At 40.1% G+C, this 20,176-nt stretch overlaps 1 protein-coding gene across 1 annotated transcript in view; it reads left to right on the plus strand.

Moving 5' to 3' along the window:
- Positions 1 to 19,972, plus strand: part of LOC124238421 (coiled-coil domain-containing protein 150-like) — a 67,684-nt gene extending 47,712 nt beyond the window's left edge. The window contains exons 18-28 of the mRNA XM_046659377.1: positions 4,550 to 4,672; positions 5,529 to 5,698; positions 6,789 to 6,882; positions 7,680 to 7,849; positions 11,510 to 11,636; positions 15,926 to 16,120; positions 16,550 to 16,618; positions 16,712 to 16,873; positions 17,509 to 17,595; positions 19,375 to 19,494; positions 19,786 to 19,972. Coding sequence (XP_046515333.1) covers positions 4,550 to 4,672; positions 5,529 to 5,698; positions 6,789 to 6,882; positions 7,680 to 7,849; positions 11,510 to 11,636; positions 15,926 to 16,120; positions 16,550 to 16,618; positions 16,712 to 16,873; positions 17,509 to 17,595; positions 19,375 to 19,494; positions 19,786 to 19,902 — 1,434 coding nt within the window. The 3' untranslated portion in view covers positions 19,903 to 19,972. The remainder of the gene's footprint in view (positions 1 to 4,549; positions 4,673 to 5,528; positions 5,699 to 6,788; positions 6,883 to 7,679; positions 7,850 to 11,509; positions 11,637 to 15,925; positions 16,121 to 16,549; positions 16,619 to 16,711; positions 16,874 to 17,508; positions 17,596 to 19,374; positions 19,495 to 19,785) is intronic.
- The last annotated feature ends 204 nt before the right edge of the window (positions 19,973 to 20,176 follow it).

Below are 20,176 nucleotides of genomic sequence, written 5' to 3' on the forward strand. Positions count from 1 at the left end.
GCTGTAGGCCCCAAGTAAACAATGTAAAGGAAAGAACTTCATCAGTTGGTTTGCCCAGTGTTATTCCAAACTCTACACGCCGTGTGACCTTTGCACCTTCCCTGACTTCTGTGAGATCTTCTCAGGAGATTGGAGACGCTAGAATCTCTCTAAAGACTCTCTTGAATGCTATTAAAACCATGGAGGGAAGACTGGAGGGTAAAATAGATATTCTGGCCGCAAGACCATTAATAAATGATGAGTCGACACATTTTCTTAAACTGGATTCGGTAAGTGAAGACCACAAATTAAATCATAAGGAAATGTCACATTTATATGGCAATGAAGAAAATTAGTCGCAGTCCAGAAAGATAGTGTTTGGAGGTATGAGTAACAACACGGAAATTAGGTTCTTCACAAAAAGGAAAAATTGACAACGTAGATGGAAACCATCATTCTGGCTATCGCATAATTACATTTTTCTTTTAACACAGAAATATCAAATTTGGCTTTACATTAACCATTGAGGTTTTTTAAAATCTAATTTTTATTTTTTCAAAATTCAAAATGTCTACCTAATCTTCATATTTGCAGTAAAATATCTGGATAAAGCCTGATTTTAAAACAGAAATACATTAATAGAAGCCCCAAGAACTTGAACATTGGAAAATATTTTCCAAGAAGACTTGTGAGAGGATCCATCTTTGCTTGATATTTAAACATAGAAAGTACTATAGCTTGTCTGTTAGAGTTGACTACTATTTAGATCCTTTCTATAAATATTTTTGCTTTTCATGTTTATGTCTTATAAACACTGGTAAAATTATAAAAACTGTTTTCTTCCTTGTATACTTTCCTAGAACAAAATCCAATAGGTTTTCAGAACCTATAAGTTGGCATCTTTTATGCTATTCTTGGATCCTTACAGAAAAAGTTAAAGTATTAAATGTTACAGGTTAAAAGTTTTCAGGAAGTGTAATAATGTTGAGGAAGATGGGAAAATACATTCTTCTTTGTTGCTGTCAGGAGTATAAAATGCTACAGCTTTCTGTGGAGGGCAATTTGGCAACATTTATCACTCTGCGCCACAATTGTACTTCTAGGACTTTTTCGTACAGATAGACGAGTTTGTCCATGTGACATGTTTACAAGGTTACTTACTGAAGTAATGTTTATTAGTGAAAGCCTGGAAGCAACTAAAAATCCATCAATAAGAGACTGGCTCAGTAAATCATGGTGTATCCATGGATTGGAATACTGCTTGAAGATATATATTAGGTTTAAAGTATCAAGGTTCATGGGGCCGGCCCCGTGGCCGAGTGGTTAAGTTTGCATGCTCTGCTTCGGCAGCCCAGGGTTTTGCCGGTTCAGATCGTGGGTGCGGACATGGCACCTCTCATTAGGCCACACTGAGGCGGTGTCCCACATGCCACAACTAGAAGGACCCACAACTAAAATATACAACTATATACTGGGGGGACTTAGGAAGAAAAAGCAGCGGAAAAAAAAAGATTGGCAACAGTTGTTAGCTCAGGTGCCAATCTTTAAATAAATAAATAAATGAAGTATCAAGGTTCAAAAGAGTATACATAGTATTTTACTATTTGTATGCAAAAGAGTGGGAGAATAAAGAATATATTTGTATGTATTCACCTGTAATGCATATAATAGTTCTAAAATTAATCATAATAAATTGGCAACACTATTTTTGAGGAAGAAAACTGGGTGGCTGGGAGATTTTTTACTTTACCCTTTGTACCTTAAGACTATTGTGACATGGGGCTGGGCCAGTGGCACAGCAGTTAAGTGCACACATTCGGCTTCTCGGCGGCCGGGGGTTTGCCTGTTTGGATCCCAGGTGCAGACATGGAACCGCTTGGCAAAAGCCACGCTGTGGTAGGCGTCCCACATATAAAGTAGAGTAAGATGGGCATGAATGTTAGCTCAGGGCCAGTCTTCCTCAGCAAAAAGAGGACGATTGGCAGTAGCTAGCTCAGGGCTAATCTTCCAAAAAAAAAAAAAGGAATAATGTGACTATGCTACCTGTTTAAAGTAATTAATTTTATGAACATTTCATTTTCAACAAAAATGAAAGTAGAGAAAGGATGATCTTTTGAACAAAAAATGCTCGAGCAATTGGAACAAAAAACCCTTTGATCAATACTTCACACCATATATAAAAATCAACTCAAAATGGATCAGAGCCTTAAATGTAAAACCTAAAACTGTAAAACTTCCAAAAGAAAACATAGGAGGAAATCTTTGTGGTCTTGGATTACACAAACATTTCTTAGATTTGACATCAAAAGCATGCTCTGTAAAGGAAAAAATGATAAATGACAGCTTATGCTCTTCAAAGACGTTAAGAGAATCAAGAGATAAGCCATAGACTGGGAGAAATATTTGCAAATTACATATCTGATAAAGGGCTTGTCTCCAGAAGGTATTAAAAACTCTCAAAACTCACTAAGAGAAAACAACCCAATAAAAAGAATGGGTGAAGTATCTGAACAGATGTTTCACCAAAAAAGATATATGGATGGTAAATAAGCACTTGAAAAGATGTTAAACATCAGTCATTAGGGAAATGCAAATTAAAACCACAATGAGGGGCCAGCCCAGTGGCAGTGCAGCGATTAAGTTCACACGTTCTGCTTCTTGGCGGCCCAGGGTTCGCTGGTTCTGGTCCCAGGTGCAGACATGGCACCATTGGCAAAGCCATGCTGTGGTAGGCGTCCCACATATAAAGTAGAGGAAGGTGGACACGGATGTTAGCTCAAGGCCAGTCTTCCTCAGCAAAAAGAGAAGGATTGGCAGCAGATGTTAGCTCAGGGCTAATCTTCCTCAAAAAAAAAAAACCACAATGAGATATTACCACACATCTAAATTTGAAAAACTCACACCAAGTGTTAGGATGTGGAGCAACTGGAATTCTCATACACTGCTGAAGGTAATGTAAAATGGTACAGCCACTTTGGAAAATAGTTTGGTAGTTTCTTTAAAAGTAAAACATGCTACTACCATATGACCCAGCCATCCCACTCCCATTCCTGCCAAAGATAAATGAAAGCATATGTCTACACAAAGACTTGTACACGACTGTTCATAGCAGCTCTATTTGCAATAGCTCAAAGCTGGAAACAACTCAAGTGTTCAGCAGGTGAAGGGATAAGTAAATTGTGGTATGTCCATACAATAGAATACTATTTAGCAACAGAAAAGAATGAACTATTGATATAGGCAAAAGGCTGAATGAATCTCAAAATGATTATGCTGAGTTGAAAGAAGCCATTCAAAAGAGAGTATACACAATATCATTCCATTTATATAGAATTCTAGAAAGTAAAAACTGATTTATTGTGACAAAAAACAGATGAGTGGTTGCCTTGCAGGGAGGTGTAGAAACAGAAGGAGGTGTAGGAGACAGAAGAGGAAAATTACAAAGAGGCGTAAGGGAACTTTTGGGATGATTATATTGATCATTATATTGATTATGATTTCAAGAGTTTATACATATGTCAGAATTGTATACTTCAAACATACACAGCTCGTTGTATGTCAGTTGTACCTCAGTAAAGCTGTTAAAGATTGTGGGTGTATTACCTACACAAAAGTTAATTACATTAAAGTATTTAAAATAACATTCTTGAAATGACAGAACTATAGAATGGAGAACAAATTAGAGGTTGCCAGGGGACAGGGGATGGGTTGGGGGAGGATATGAATACAAAGACGTAGCACAAGTGAGTTCCTTGTGGGGATGGAGCAGTTCTGTATCTTGATTGTGGTGGTGGTCACGCATATGTGCATAGGATCAAATTACACAGAGCTATGTGCACACACACAGCTAGATGAATGTAGGTTTAAAAAATGGTGAAAACTGAGTTCCGTAGTCCAGTTAATTTAGTTAACAGTAATGTCCCAAAGTCAATTTCCTGGTTTTGGTTTTGAACTACAGCAGTATGTGATGTCACCATTAGAAGCAGGATGAAGAGTACATGGGACTCTTCGCATTATTTTTGCAACATCCTGCCAGTCTATAATTAATTCAAAATAAAAGCGTTTTTAAACAGTAATATTTAAAATAGTATGATGATCGTTTGAAATGATCGTGTAGATATACTAAAAGTGTTTCAGGGATATAAAATTCTAATATTTCTAATTAGGATTCATTCTTCTGTAACACTGTTTTCTTGACATTTTATTTAGTTATTATTCATCTTGGCTTTTATTATATTGTGCATTTATGTTATATTTTCAAATTCCATGATAATCACTTCCCCCCATTTTACATCTTACTTCGCAGTCTTATCTCCTTTATCCCTTATTCTGTAATTTCATGGAGATTGACATGTATTAAGTTTGCCCATGTTTATTCACGTAGAGTCTTTTTTTTGCTTTGTAGTTTTCTTTAAAGGGGAAAACAGCTAATAAAGCTGGGGTTTGCTTATAATAGTGGATAAGGACATTTAAACATTTTAAGTTCGGTTTCTAAACTTCTGTCTTATTCTAGTTGTTGATTTATTGTGCTTTGGAAAGTTATTGTTCCTTTTGTTCTGCTAAGGTGAAGTCCATTCTTGACAAGAACGAAGAGGAGCTCTCTCGAGCGGTGAAGTGCCGTGATGCAGCCCTGAAGGAGAGTCAGAAGCTGAAGGGGGACCTGGAGGCCGTGGAGGACAGAGAGAGCAAGAAGGCAAGGCGCAGCCTGCAGAGAGCCGCTGGCTGAGAGCAGGCGCTTGGGATCTCCTTCTCAGCCGCATTCCTGCATTTCTTGTGACCGTTAGTAAGAGAATGAGAACTGACCAGCGGAGGGGTTTTTCCTAAAGAAAAGATAACTTTAAAAGAGCTTTAAAATATTTCCCTTTAACTCCCAATTTTTTTTTGAAGTTGCTGTCTTAAAAATAATCAAAAGAAAAAGTCCTAATTTTTTCTATTCAAACACATCTAACGTTGGTAATAATAACCTGCCTACTTAGGTTTCATCAATGTGATATAACACTGCCATGAGTTCGTGTTAAATTAAATCACTAAATGCTTTCTCCTGAACAGTCTGTGTGCTTGGTGGGAACAGAGGTCATCCCAAACTTGTTGACAGCAGGTGCTGGCTCTGCCTCTGAAGAGGGCTGAGTTCCATCATCTTCAGCAGCTCTGCTTTCTCTTCATGGTCTTTTTCCCTCACGTGATTCTGATGTTCTCCTCTTCTGCCCCCATCATAAGATGGCTGAGCGGGGCCAGAGCAGGCCAGCCTGGAACCACCTCTAGACCCAAGAAGCTGTTGATCCCCGTGTCTCCAGTTAATAGACGTGCTGTGACTTGACAGTAGTTGGGAAGCACTGCAGAATTCTCCATAGGATCTGGGGTCTAGTTTTCTTTTTCTCAAAGTCATAATAACTTAATAAATGAAATAAAATTAAAACATACTTTAATTATTCCTCCCAGCATTCTACCATGCCTGATTTCCATACTCTTTCCTAGAAGTAATGGGACTCAGCGGCAGAAGAATAACTAGAAAGGATCAGATATCTTTGTCTTGTTTCCTTTTCTGTTAGGTGGGAAACTTTCAGCGACAACTGGCAGAGGCTAAAGAAGACAACTGCAAAGTTACAATTATGTTGGAGAATGTGCTGGCTTCTCATAGTAAGATGCAAGGTGCTCTGGAAAAAGTACAAATAGAGCTTGGGCGGAGGGATTCAGAGATTGCAGGCCTCAAGAAAGAAAGGTATCAGATTATTTTTCTGTCTTTGTACTTATATTTTTCTGCTGTATTGTTGTAAGGAGAAGCGTGCCGTCGAGAAACAAATTCACTTTATATTGCTTCTGTCGCAAAAAACTAGTAAAATGGTGTTTAAAGAACTAGCAAATTAGGGAAAATCTGGGATTATAAATATGATTTCCAAAAATTCAAAATTCCGATCTTTTGTAATGATGTGAAAGAGTGTGCATTCTAGAAATTCATGTGATATATTCTTGTTTTACCCTTACTGTTTTCTATGCCCTTTAAACCTGCCCTTGGGTCTCCAGAATAGTAATTGTCAAGATAATTGAAGCTAAGTGACTGCTTGAGTTTGAATTAATTATTCATTTATTAGTATCCTATTTAAAGATTAATAATTATTTTAGATGAATTATTCTGAGAACTACTTCTAGCCATGTTTTCTAAGTAAACTTCTTTGAATGTTTCAAAAATTGCATTAAAGTTTCTCTTTTAGGTTAATGAACTAATGATCTGAATTTAATAAGGCCTCTAAAATATATTGTAATCTGTATATTAGTGGTGCATATTGCCTCTATGTTATGGGAGAACAAGTGAGTTTTATATTCTTCATTGTGCTTATCTTTAATTTTTACATATTATGAATGTATATTACCTCTGAACTTAAAGGTCAAGGGGATAGTATTAAAAATATTGTTTACCATTCAGAATAAAGTTTTAGGTAGCTGTTGTATTTAGAAGCAAGAACCTCAACAATAAGTCAATCCGTGTAGAAGCGATAGATTTTTATACTAGTGATATATATAGTATAAAATTACCAGCCCATAAGTTAGTCATTAAAATGTATTGATAGTTTAATGTATCAAGCCACATTGAATCCTAGATGGGACAAGTTTTTAATCCCTAGGAGCCTTAGTTTCCTGACCTAAGGCTGAGGCTACTAATTGTCACCTGCCAACTCTCAGATATTCTAAGCATCTGTAGCCTGCTACATATGCTATTTGAGCTTCTTAGAAGAGTGCCCTGTAACTGCCAGTGGTATCATTCCAAGATGGTTCTTGTCTATAGTCACTCTCTCTGTGCTTTCCATTTTTAGGGCTCTAAATCAACAAAGGGTGCAGAAGCTGGAAGCAGAAGTGGACCAGTGGCAGGCCAGAATGCTTGTTGTGGATGCCCAGCACAACAATGAGGTAAAGCCCAGGTTTTTATAGATGATAATATTGATATTTTAGGTTTTATTGGGATATTGCTGTTTTGGAAAAATGGAGTAAAACAATCAGACAAATTTCCTTTTCATTCAAGTCTGAGTTTTGGATGGTGAAATATTTACAAATGGGCCTGCGCTCTTAACAGTGAGTCATTTACTGGCAAACCAGGACCACAATTATGCCTAATTCTCTTTGCCTTATATAGTCCACATTCTTTTCATTTATTAATTCATAAATGACTGCAGAAGTTAAAGGGTTTAGAGAATCACTTATAACCTCAGTCAGCTGATCCCACTATTAATAAAGAGACACATACTCGCATGTGTGTGCTCACAGGTGTATGTACGCACATGAATATGTGTCTACACATATGCACGTATATAAAATACACATGGATATCTCATATAAATAAGCTTTTTCTGGAAGGATATGCAAGTTTCCAGTTCTTATCTCTGTAGACAGTGATACCAGAAGCTCATAGGATTAGGAAGGGGAATTTAACTAGTTTAAAATTTTAAAAGTTAGGATAAATTAAGTTGGCTCTATTTTCCAAAGCGCCCTGGTGACCAATGGAGCACACCCTTCCCACTGCCCTCTGAGAGTCTCCTCAGCAATGTCTGTAACACGTTCTCACATCTATCTTCCAGGCATCTGGCATCCCTAGTTCCAACTAATTATTGTTTCAATGGCACTTGATGATACAGTGCAAGGAGGGAAGACTCAGCATTATGGACTTGCTTCTGTTATAGTGGAATTACAAACACTCTTCTCTCTTTCAGATGGAGCCTGTACAAAAAGCCCTGGATGTAGCTAGAGAAGACAACAGGAAACTGGCCATGAGCCTGGAGCAAGCTCTCCAGGCAAATAATCATCTGCAAACAAAGCTTGATCAGGTTCAAGAGAAACTGGAAAACAAAGAACTTGAGCGACAGAACTTGGAAACCTTCAGGTAAGGGCAGTACAGTCACAGTGTACCTAGAGAAGAGACTCTGGGGAGTAAGTTTGGTTCTTTCCTTCCATAAACTAGTTAAACCCTTTTCTCCTACTTTGAACTAGTACTCCCAGCAGAGCCATGGTAAGGCACCAGACATAGCTGAGCAGCAGCAGATCCTAGCTGGCTGGGGAATGCTCATTTGGATCTCCTTTTCAGCTCTCCCCTCTTCTAGTATCACGCTCCTTCTGTACATGATGGTTAAACCAAGATTTAAAGACTGTTGGTTAGAATGGACACTGGCATGTTTCTGTGAAGCTATCAAAAGCTTATGTGTCCTTTAAAAGCATGATTTGGAAAAGGAATAACAGCAGCCTGGGTGGGAAGAACCCAGCCAGGACTCGGATGGCTGCATCTAAGCAGATGCTAAACCATTCATTGATTTCAGTTTTGGCGTGAGATTAGTTAGGTCAAATCCTTCAAGTTCAGGTCAAGCCACTAAAGTTTTGCCTTAATCTGTACCTAGGTAAATATGACTTAGATATTAATAACATTCCATGAACATTTATACCCAAGGGAAATGCAATGTGCATGTAGATCTTTATTTCTTTCAGGTAGTGAACTATTGCTGTAGGAGACAGGTATAAGCTAAAGCAAAGAAGGTATTTTTCATATTTGTGATCCATGCAAATTTTTTTAAAATTTTTTTTAATTGCAGTAACATTGGATTATAATATTATATAGCTTTCAGATGTACATTGTAATATATTTCGAATTCTGTGTAGATTACATCATGTTCACCACCCAAAAACTAATTATAGTCCATCCCCTCATATGTGAGCCTAATCACCCCTTTTGCCCTCCCTGCCCCCTTCCACTATGGTAACCACCAATCCAATCTCCATTGCTATGTGTTTGCTTGTTCTTGTTTTTACCTTCTACATATGAGTGAGATCATACGTATTTGACTTTCTCCCTCTGACTTATTTCACTCAGCATAATACCCTCAAGGTCCATCTATGTTGTCACAAATGGCTGGATTTCATCCTTTCTTATGGCTGAGTAGTACTCCATTGTGTATAAATACCACATCTTCTTTATCCATTCGTCCCTTGACGGGCACCTAGGTTGCTTCCAAGACTTGGCTATTGTGTATAATGCTGCAATGAACGTAGGGGTGCATGTATCTTTATGCATTTGTGTTTTCAAGTTCTTTGGATAAATACCCAGCAGTGGAATAGCTGGATCATATGGTAGATCTATTCTTAATTTTCTGAGGATACTCCATACTGCTTTTCCGTAGTGGCTGCACCAGTTTGCACTCCCACCAGCAGTGTATGAGGGTTCCCTTCTCTCCACATCCTCTCCAACATTTGTTGTTTCCTGTCTTGTTAATTATAGCCATTCTGCCCGGAGTGAGGTGATACCTCATTGTAGTTTGATTTACATTTCCCTGATAGCTAATGATGTTGAGCATCTTTTCATATGCCTGTTGACCATCCATATATCTTCTTTGGAGAAATCTCTGTTCAGATCTTTTGCCTATTTTTTAATTGGGTTGTTGTTTTTTTTGTTGTTGAGCTGTATGAGTTCTTTGTATATTTTGGATATTAACCCCTTATCTGATATATGGTTTGCAAATATCTTCTCCCAATTGTTAGGTTGTCTTTTCGTTTTGTTGATGGTTTCCTTTGTTGTGCAGAAGCTTTTTAGCTTGATTGTAGTCCCATTTGTTCATTTTTTCTTTTGTTTTCCTTGCCTGGTCAGACATGGTACTTGAAAATATGCTGCTAAGATCGATGTCAAAGAGCGTACTGCCTATGTTTTCTTCTAGAAGTTTGGGGTCTTACATTCAAGTCTTTAATCCATTTTGAGTTGATTTTTGTGCATAGTGTAAGGTAATGGTCTACTTTCATTCTTTTGCATGTGGCTGTCCAGTTTTCCCAACAGCATTTATTGAGGAGACTCTCCTTTCTCCACTGTATGCTCTTGGCTCCCTTGTCGAATATTAGCTGTCCATAAAGGTGTGGGTTTATTTCTGGACTCTCAATTCTGTTCCATTGATCTGTATGTCTGTTTTTGTGCCAGTACCATGCTGTTTTGGTTACTATGGCTTTGTAGTATATTTTGAAATCAGGGAGTGTGATACCTCCATCTTTGTTCTTTTTTCTCAGGAATCCTTTGGCTATTCAGGGTCTTTTGTTGTTCCATATAAATTTTAGGATTCTTTGTTCTACTTCTGTGAAAAGTGTTGTTGGAACTTTGATAGGGATTGCATTGAATCTATAGATTGCTTTAGGAAGTATGGACATTTTAATGATATTAACTCTTCCAATCCGAGAGCATGGAATATCTTTCCATTTCTTTGTGTCTTCTTCAATTTCTTTCAACAATGTTTTATAGTTTTCGGTGTACAGATCTTTCACCTCTTTGGTTAAGTTTATTCCTAGGTATTTCCTTCTTTTTGTTGCAATTGTAAATGGGACTGTATTCTTAATTTCTCTTTCTCCTACTTCGTTGTTAGTATATAGAAACACAACCAATTTTTGTATGTTGATTTTGTATCCCATGACTTGACTGTATTCATTTATTGTTTCTAAAAGTTCTTTAGTGGATTCTTTAGGGTTTTCTATATATAAAATCATGTCATCTGCAAAGAGTGACAGTTTCACTTCTTCTTTTCCAATATGGATCCCTTTTATTTCTTTTTCTTGCCTGATTGCTTTGGCTAGGACTTCCAATACTATGGTAAATAAGAGTGGTGACAGTGGGCATCCTTGTCTGGTTCCTGTTCTTGGAGGGATAGCTTTTAGTTTTTCTCCATTGAGAATGATGTTTGCTGTGGGTTTGTCATATATGGCCTTTATTATGTTGAGGTATTTTCCTTCTATACCCTTTTATTTAGAGGTTTTATCATAAATGGATGCTGTATCTTGTCAAATACTTTCTCAGCTTCTATTGAGATGATCATGTGATTTTTATTCTTCATTTTGTTAATGTGGTGTATCACATTGATAGATTTGCGGATGTTGAACCATCCCTGCATCCCTGGAATGAAACCCACTTGATCATGATGTATGATCTGTTTAATGTATTGTTGTATTTGATTTGCTAGTATTTTGTTGAGGATTTTTGCATCGATGTTCATCAGTGATATTGGCCTGTAATTTTCTTTTTTTGTGTTGTCCTTGTCTGGTTTTGGTATCAGGATAATGCTGGCCTTGTAGAATGAGTTAGGAAGCCTCCCCTCCTCTTCAATTTTTTGGAAGAGTTTGAGAAGGATAGCCATTGAGTCTTCTTTGAATGTTTGGTGGAATTCACCAGGAAAGTCATCTGGTCCTGGACTTTTATTATTTGGGAGGTCATGCAAATTTTATATTCTGTGAAATGTTGCTGGCTTGAGACTATTCAGTATTGGTTAAAACAAAAGTATGTGTTTCACTCTTTTGGTTCGATCTCTTTATATTAAATGGCTTTTTGTTTTTTAATGCTACAGGTAAATGTTTTCTTTTCAAGTCTGTTAATGAGCTCCAGATCACTGAGGTTCACCTGGTGACTGATCTGCTTCTCATTCGTAAACCATACACCTTTTGGACAGTCACACATTCCCCTCCAGATCTCTCTTACCTCCTAAGATGGTTTCTAAAGATGAATTATCATCTGTCTTCTTCAAAACAGAGAACGGATGACCGAGGAATCCAAAATGGAAGCAGAATTACATGCTGAACGCATAGAAGCTCTAAGAAAGCAATTCCAAACTGAGAGAGAAACTGCAAAGAAAGCAGCACAACGGGAAATGACTGAGGTATGAGTCAAGTGACAAGCTTCCTCTAGGTGAATACCTTCCAAGAGGAGGACTAGCTATGGGATGTCCAAGAATGGATGCAGTTGAGCCATCTCTATGCTGTTTGTAAATCGACACACAAAAAACCAGTTTCTGATACACGGTTCTCTGTCCATTGAAGGAATGTCTTGATGAGAGCTTTCCCATCAGGGAGTGATGACTGAGTGGGATAGAGGGTTAAGGAGACTGCCATCAGATTCAGATAGACAGATATCAAACCACCTCTCTCCTCGATTCACCTAACTAGCATCCATCACATATCTGCTGTCTCCTGAGAGGCACTATAAAAGCAGTAGACGACATGGTCTATACTCTGGTTTCTGCTAAGTGACCCTTGTTTAATTGTGATCTCTGCTCTTTATAAGACAAACAGGGAAGACATCAGAAGACCTTTCTCGGATAGCTACAGGCTGTGTACAATTTTGAAGGAATTCAAAGTAAAGGAAAGTTTGTTTCAGGCTGGTTGGGTGACAGAAGAAGGGAAGCTTAATGAAAGTGCGGGATTGAGACTGGCAGAGCTGACAGGGCTGGGACACCCTATGTAAGAGAACGAGCCAATCTGAGTCACACAAATGAATGGGACATGTGAGCCAATGAGAAGGATTTGCCTCTCTGGATCGGAGCAGACACTTTGGGAAACGTCTGAGAGAGCGATTAGCTTAGATGGGACCGGCGGGTGGATAGCCTTGACTAGCAGGAGGTTGGATGTGAGCTCTTAGGTCACAGTGGGGCACTCTGGGTTTCCGAGAAGAGAGGGGTATGATACGAGCACAATTAGAGGAAGGTTAGTCTGATAGCAGTGGAGAGTAGGCAAGAATGAAGAGAAACTGGAGACATGGAGACTCAAGAAAACCAGAACAGTTACTCTGGGCTTTAGATGGTTAGGGCCAAGCACAGTAATTCTGTTGAAAATAGAGAAAAATTAAGTCAAAAAGCCATTTTAACAAAAAAATCACCAAATAGACACTAAATGTTGTATCATGAGCAAAGGGGAAGGAAGAATTAAAATCATTCCAAGATTTGGTTGCAGTGGCTGGTCTGTATTTTGCCAGATCTGGTGCATTTAGCAATTGCAACTTACAAAGACCATTTACAAAATCAGATTCGACTGTTTATATAGTGCTTTGTAAATTGCAAAGTACTATATAAATATTAAAAATATAAAAAGCAAACTCTGTGGGAAACAGTAAGGTACACTGAAATTAATGTTACCCTTAATCAGAGATAGTTGTTCAGAGTACTTATAAAATTCAAATCCTTTTAACAAGGATCGGTGACGATTGTGAACTTGTGAGGAGACCGAGAGAGCAGGGAGTGTGATGTCAGTGAGAAGTCAGCCGCAGGGCTGGGCTGCGGCTCGCTGCCTAGGAGGAGTCCCTGCTCTGCCTGTATCAGCAATGCGTTCACTTGCCATCTGTGCAAGTGACTTAACTTCTGAGTCTCAGTTTCCTCGGTCAGAGAATGGAAATCGCCACAACTGCCTTCCAGGTTAAAATGTATGTAAAGTGATCATCGCAGTGCTCGAGCAACGTTTAAGTACCAAGTAAGCGATAATCGTGAGGGCTCACCCAGTTTTGGACAAAGCTGTGATTGAGGTGATGGTAGAATATCTAACAGGAAGTAAGTTGGGTGGAAATACAAGACCAGCACTGTGGCGTGCAGTTAGGGTCTGAAGGAATGAGCTAGTATAGAGAGAAGAGGCACAAATAACTTTGGCTTCTTTCTTTGACAGGTTAAATACTATCAGCCATAGAGAATACCACCTTCCCATCTCCCTTTTCAGCTGCATCTTCTTCCTAAAAATCAATGGCACTGATGTAAGGGCACGTGAGGAAGAGGGGAACTCTGTAAAATTATTTAATGTTAAAAGATAAATTGAGGCATATTAAAAATTAAGAGTTTCTTTGAACAAAAATCAATTCGAATTGGGCAGCGTCCAATGTAGCAGATAGAAAGGAGCTCTGAGGAGCTGCACAAAATGAAAGGCTTTCATAGGCAGAAGGGAGCGGGAACAAGTTATAGCAAAAAAGCGGTTATTGCAAAGCTCCTTTCCTTTAGAGGATGGCAGGGGTCTTATTAGCCAGGCATATTGCCCAGCTGATGCTTATCAGGCAATTCCTGATTGACCAGTTTAAGAGCCCATTTCTTGGATAGCTGAAACTGTAATTAAGTCTTGTTTTTTGACTTAGGGCTTAGCATAAGTGACTCCATTTTGGGTTGTTGTCCTGTTTTTAACAATTTCCCCTTTTGATCAGACTCTCAGCCTGAGAGATGTAATGAAAATGTAAGGCATTAGCACTACTCCCAGCTACTGCTCTGGAGTTCTTTGTAGTTTTTTGCTGAATCTCTGTGTGATATTCACTACTCATGATGTCTTTTTGCTGAATCTCTTTGTGGCATTCACAGGTCATGATTTTGGGTTCACATTCTTTCAGTCAGTCATTCTCTTCATTCCTTTTTTCTTTTTTTTTTTTTTGCAGGGGAAGATTCACCCTAAGCTAAGATCTATTGCCAATCTTCCTCCTTTTTTCTTCCTTTCCCCTGTCAAAGCCCCAGTACATAGTTGTATATAGTTGTTAAGCTCTTCTGGTTTTTCTATGTGAGCTGCTGCCACAGCATGGCTACCGACAGATGAGTGGTATGATTCTGCAACTGGGAAGCAAACCCAGATGACTGAAGTGGAGCACACCAAACTTTAACCACTAGGCCATCAGGGCTGGCTCTCTCATTCCCTGTCTGATGTTCTCGTCTTAGACCATTTGCCTGGTGGTTAGCAGCTGTGAACATGCACTTAAAGCTTTTGAGACAATGCAGCGCACCAGGGAGAATAAAACCACCGGGCTGGCCCCTCATCATTTGCTTTTTAAGAGATGGCTTTGGAGTCAGAGAGACCTAAGTTCAAATCTCAGCACAGACACTACCTTGCTCAGCTGAAAGACAATCAAGGGCTATCCTATTATCAAGAACAACTTTGGCCAGAGAGTCCAAGGGGCTTTTGTTGGGCAGCTGTTGCTTTAGCAACAGATTCTGTAGTATCTTCAAGAGTTAAGGAAAGGTTCCTGATTGTAGCCTCATGTGGACTTACTCCTAGCCAAGGCACTAGGGATTACCAAAGGAAGCTAATTTTGAATTATGAATGCCTCCTGGTAATTCCCAATTGAGTCTGTGGTTTGGGACTGGAAAGGTGACAGCCATGGAACCCAGTAAAATTTAAGGGTCTGTAGACCACACACACATGCTCCGCTTCAGTGGCCCAGGGTTTGCCGGTTTGGATCCCAGGTGTGGACCTATGCAGTGCTTGTGAAGCCACGCTGTGGCAGGCGTCCCACATATAAAGGAGAGGAATATGGACACAGATGTTAGCTCACGGCCAGTCTTCCTCAGCAAAAAGAGGAGGATTGGCGGCGGATGTTAGTTCAGGGCTAATCTTCCTAAAAAAAAAAAAGCAAACGATGCATATATATCTACATTGTTTATCTGTTCTAAGAAGATTGTGTTCTTTAGTGTTAAAAATTATGGAAATCATTCACAACTACATGGATGGTCCTTGAGGGCATCATGTTAAGTGAAATAAGCCAGACAGACAAAGACAAACACTATACGATTTCATTCGTGTGGAATATAAACAAACTTACTAACAAAGAGAACAATTTAGTGGTTACCAGGGGGAAGCGGGGAACAGTGGGCACAAGGGGTGCAGGGGCGTGTTTATATGGTGTTTGACAAATATTAATGGACAACTGAAATTTCACAATGTTATAAACTAGTTAGACCACAATAAAAAATTTTTTTAAAAATTACGGAAATCGCTTAGAGTGTTGCTCCACAAATCTGCTTGATCGGACACCGTTACTATTGCCTCACTTACCCGCCTTTTTAAAAGAAAGGTCAGGGGCCGGCCTGTGGCTAAGTGGTTAAGTTCATGCATTCTGCTTCAGGGGCCCAGGGTTTCACTGGTTCGGATACTGGGCACAGCCATGGCACCGCTTGTCAGGCCATGCTGAAGTGGCGTCCCACACGCCACAACTAGAAGGTCCCACAACTAAAATATACAACTATGGTACTGGGGGTATTTGGGGAGAAAAAGCAGGAAAAAGAAAGAAAGATTGGCAACAGTTGTTAGCTCAGGTGCCAATCTTTAAAAAAAAAAAAAGGTCTAAAGAGAACAAAATATAGAGACAAAGCTAAGCATAAGCTTCTCTTACTGAATAAAGGTAAAAAGGTTCTAATTTTCCCTTTGTGTTCCACAGCTGAAGAAAGCCCTTGATGAAGCCAACTTCAGATCAGTGGAAGTGTCCCGGACCAACCGAGAGCTGAGGCAGAAACTCACTGAGCTGGAAAAGATCCTGAACATCAGCAAGGAGAAAATAAAGAATCAAAAGGCCCAAATTAAGCTCCACTATTCGGCTAAGGCGAATAATGCTCAGAATATGGAGAGGATGAAGGTTGTATGAGAAACCCTAAGGCTCCCCTCACTTCCTTGGTGTCTGACGAGGATCTGGGCAGGTGGTGGTATCCGGAAGATGGTTCAGAGCACTAACGCTGCCATGTGTTCCCTGGGAGCTCCAGCTACACCTGGGAAGTGGGCAGAGGGCTGGGGGACTGTCTCTTTTTCCAGCAGAGATACCATGGTGTAAATATTTGGTTTCTCACTGGCTGCCAGTGTCACGTTCTGGCTCCCCATCTGTCTCTTCCATAGTGATTGTATAAGACTTTGTTCTTCGGGGTCAGTGGGCCGGACGGGAAGGAGAGCCCAGCAGGGACTGATAACTGTGTGTCTCATATGGGATTCTTTCTGTCATCCTATAGGCAAAAAGAGCAAGCCAGTTTTTCCATTGATCATCTTTCTATGTTATTTCCACATTTACTTTCAGCAAATAGAAAAAGAATTGAGGCAAATGGAGCTAATTAAGGATCAATATCAGAAAAAAAACTATGAACAGGTAGATGATTTCCACAAACTCTATGTTTACATCCACATAAAATCCCAAACTTGGACAGGTTCACCAACTGTGTCCCTCTTTGTGCCCTGCCAGTCGCTGAGTATCCAGCAATTTGTATCTGAAATGACTAACCTACAGAAAGAGATGCAGCTGTTGGCCAAGAGCCAGTATGATACCTCAGCACGGAATAAACAGCAAGAGCTGCGCCTGGAGACGGAGCGGAAAATAAGGCAGGAACTGGAGTATCGGTGCCAGGTAAGGGGTGGCCTAGGAGTCCTCTCAGGCTATCAGCAAGTGACATGTGCCCAAGCTCAGCATTGCAGCACTCAGACCTTCTAGGTTCTGTAGAAGAAAACAGAACTTTGCAAGTTGTTCATCTCAGCTAAGTCTTGAGAATCATTGTTTCTAGAAAGAAGCCTGCAGCTTTGAATATGGTACACGTTCTCCATTTTCAACTTAATAAAAACAATCTTCATTTTTAAAGAACAAGTGGAGCTCACAGATGCAAAGTACTGGTTACTAAGGCAGACTCGTGAGCTGAATCTCAGTCTTTCAGGGACTGGAGAGCCGCTGGTTCCTCCCTGGGCACCGGTGCATCTGCTGCTGTTACAGGAGTTTTCGCTATTCCCACCCTGATCCAAACAAAACATGCTGTCACTGAAAAGGGACCTGAAGAGGTCAATGAGCTCTGGCCTTCCAACAGAGTGTCTGCTATGAAAATATCCCTCCAGGTCTGGAAAGAGATGTTAATCACTTTTTCTCAGGAGAATCCATAAATTAAAGTCAAAATCTGTAAGCATATACACATATATATACTGTAGGTTAAACTGCAAATAAGTTTTCATCTTGTATTTTGGTCTTTTGTAAAAATCTTCGTATCCTGTTTTCAGGAATTGGAAGAAACTATCAGACACCTGAAGAAATGTAAAGAGGCGACAGAGCACAAACTGAAAGAGGCCAGTGTGGAGTCAGAGCAGGTAAACCAGCAGCATGGGCGCCAGGCGCAGGCCGCTCCTCAGACAGCCGCCTGCGCCACACGAGGCCCGTCAGTCCCCTCGCCACAGCCGTCAGAGCCACACAGAAGAACCAGTAACTTACCAAGAATAGTGTCTACTATAAAGAGTAGTTTTTAGGTTAATATCTTGTGTCCTGACGAGAGAGAACAGAATGCTGAAATATTAATGAAGCCTGACGCCCGAGTCCCTCCCACTAAATAGACGAAGGGAAGGCGGCGTGTGTGGCTCTCAACGCGTTGTCTGATGCGAACAGTGCCCGCGGAAGCTCTCTGTTCAATCAGTAACTGCAAGTGTCAAGTAGGACATGTTAATTTCTTAACTTGCTTCCTCTAATATTTTAGATTGGCCTTGTTGAAACAATTTAAAATCAGACATTTTTAGGGCTTGGAAGGATCTTTGAAATCATTAGTGTGCCACACCCACCCCTCATTGTCCAGACGAGAAAACAGAGATTCTTAAGCTTGAAGTGAACATGGCAGTGGTGTTGCTATGAGTTGGTCATGATTTGTCCCTTTTATAGCTATTAAATTACATGACAATATGACTGTGAGAATGGTATATTAGAAAGAATATGGACTCTGACAAACCTGAGTTTGAATGTCAGTTGTGATGCTTACTGTGCCCTTAGGGAAGTTACATTTACTTTTTTTAACTCATCAGTTACCACATCCGTAGAAGTCAGGAAGTTAATACATAATGACATAATGACGTTTCTGTCAACGATGAGTACATGACGGTGGTCCCATAAGATTGGTACCATAGAGCCTAGCTGTGTAGCAGGCTGTGCCGTCTAGGTTTGTGTGAGTGCACTCCATGATGTTCACACAATGATGAAATCGCCTAACGATGCATTTCTGAGAACGTATTCCTGTTGTTAAGCGATGCATGACTGGACTGTTATTCGCAGAGATGGCTCCGAGTAAGTTCCAGTCAACGTTAGCTCCCTTCTCCTTTGCCACGCAAGAGGAAGCATGATGCACAATGCCATTTCAAGCATCTTTCCCTCCAATTCTGGCAAAGAGTGCTGGAGAAAGGTGGGGTTTGGTTTGGGGATGGGAGTGTCATTGTCATCAGGATACACAAACAGACCTGGAAAATATTTTAGCTTTGTACCTTTCTACAAGTTAAATGTCAAAGGGAGCTCGATTTTCTTTTTTTTTTGTAAAGATTGGCACCTGAGCTAACAACTATTGCCAATCTTTTTTTTCTGCTTCTTTTTCTCCCCAAAGCCCCCCAGTACATAGTTGTATATTCTAGTTGTGAGTGCCTCTGGTTGTGGCATGTGGGACACCGCCTCAGCATGGCCTGATGAGCAGTGCCATGTCCGCGCCCAGGATCCGAACTGGTGAAACCCTGGGCCGCCGAAACCCTGGGCTGCGGAAGCGGAATGCGCGAACTTAACCACTTAGCCACGGGGCCGGCCCCCTCAGTGCCGTCTTGTGCTTTCATTCTCATCTTACTTTTCTCCTGGGTCCTCTCTTACCTTAGTCCACATCCAGGAAATATTAACCAATGCGTGAAAAGCAGCAGGCTTAAAGCATTTTTTAAGTCTACATCCAGAAAGTACTCTCTCATCTGTAGGATGTGTTATGCAAATAGATTGCAAGGAGCTTGTGGTCAGAATCTGGGTCTTTTAATATCTAGGTAAAAAGTCTCTTGAACTAATATAACAATGAACACAACAAAGAAACAGTTGTAAGTTTTTTGTGTAACTTTTAATGATGGCATTGCTGTGTCCAGATAACAGCTAACCTGGAAGAAGCTCACCGTTGGTTCAAGCGCAGGTTCGATGGCCTACAACTCGAGCTGACAAAAAACCGGCTGCAGAGACTTCCCCGCGAAGACAGGTGGCGGGACGAGGTAGGCTATTTAGACACGGCTGTCTTAAGCAATTCTGGATTTGTTCCTTCTCAGATTTGTCGTTACAGAAGTTCTCTCTTCATCCAGCTACTCTCTCCACTCATCTTTACCATTTAAAGCAGTAGTTCTTTAAAGTACTGCTACGAAACCAATGAACTAGATTTCTTTCTTAAAAGCTCCCTTTCTCCCAAACTGTCTAGATTAGAACCACCTACCTTGATGAAAAAATGCTGTTCATAAAGACAAAATAGAGCCTCAGCTCTGCAGTGTTGTGTGTTTTCTTTCCAACAGGACCAAGATCAAAGGCACGATGTCATGTCCAGCCAGTCTGCTCTACATCGATGGGAGAGTAAACAAAATCTTAGATTGATGCCCAAGAAGTGTCATTCTGAGCTAGAGAGAAAGTGATGTCCTTGAGAGAGGAGCTGCTGCTTTGTACCACACCACCACGATTCCCTAGGCCGGCAACTAGGGCTGGCCTCTTTCTACAGTCCTCAGAACGTGCAGTCTTTGATGCGGGCTGAAGATTTGGGACCTGAGTTTGTCCTTTTATGAACTCTTTAATAACAATACAGAACCACCCCATCTTTTTTGTCCCTTTCCCCATTTTCCACCCAATAAATGTATGTTAATTTGCTGTATGATAGACAATGCTGTTGCATGATACTTGGCTATTCTTCTA

The sequence above is a fragment of the Equus quagga genome, chromosome 4 (genome assembly GCF_021613505.1).
Source record: "Equus quagga isolate Etosha38 chromosome 4, UCLA_HA_Equagga_1.0, whole genome shotgun sequence".
In the NCBI taxonomy this organism is placed as follows: Eukaryota; Metazoa; Chordata; class Mammalia; order Perissodactyla; family Equidae; genus Equus; species Equus quagga.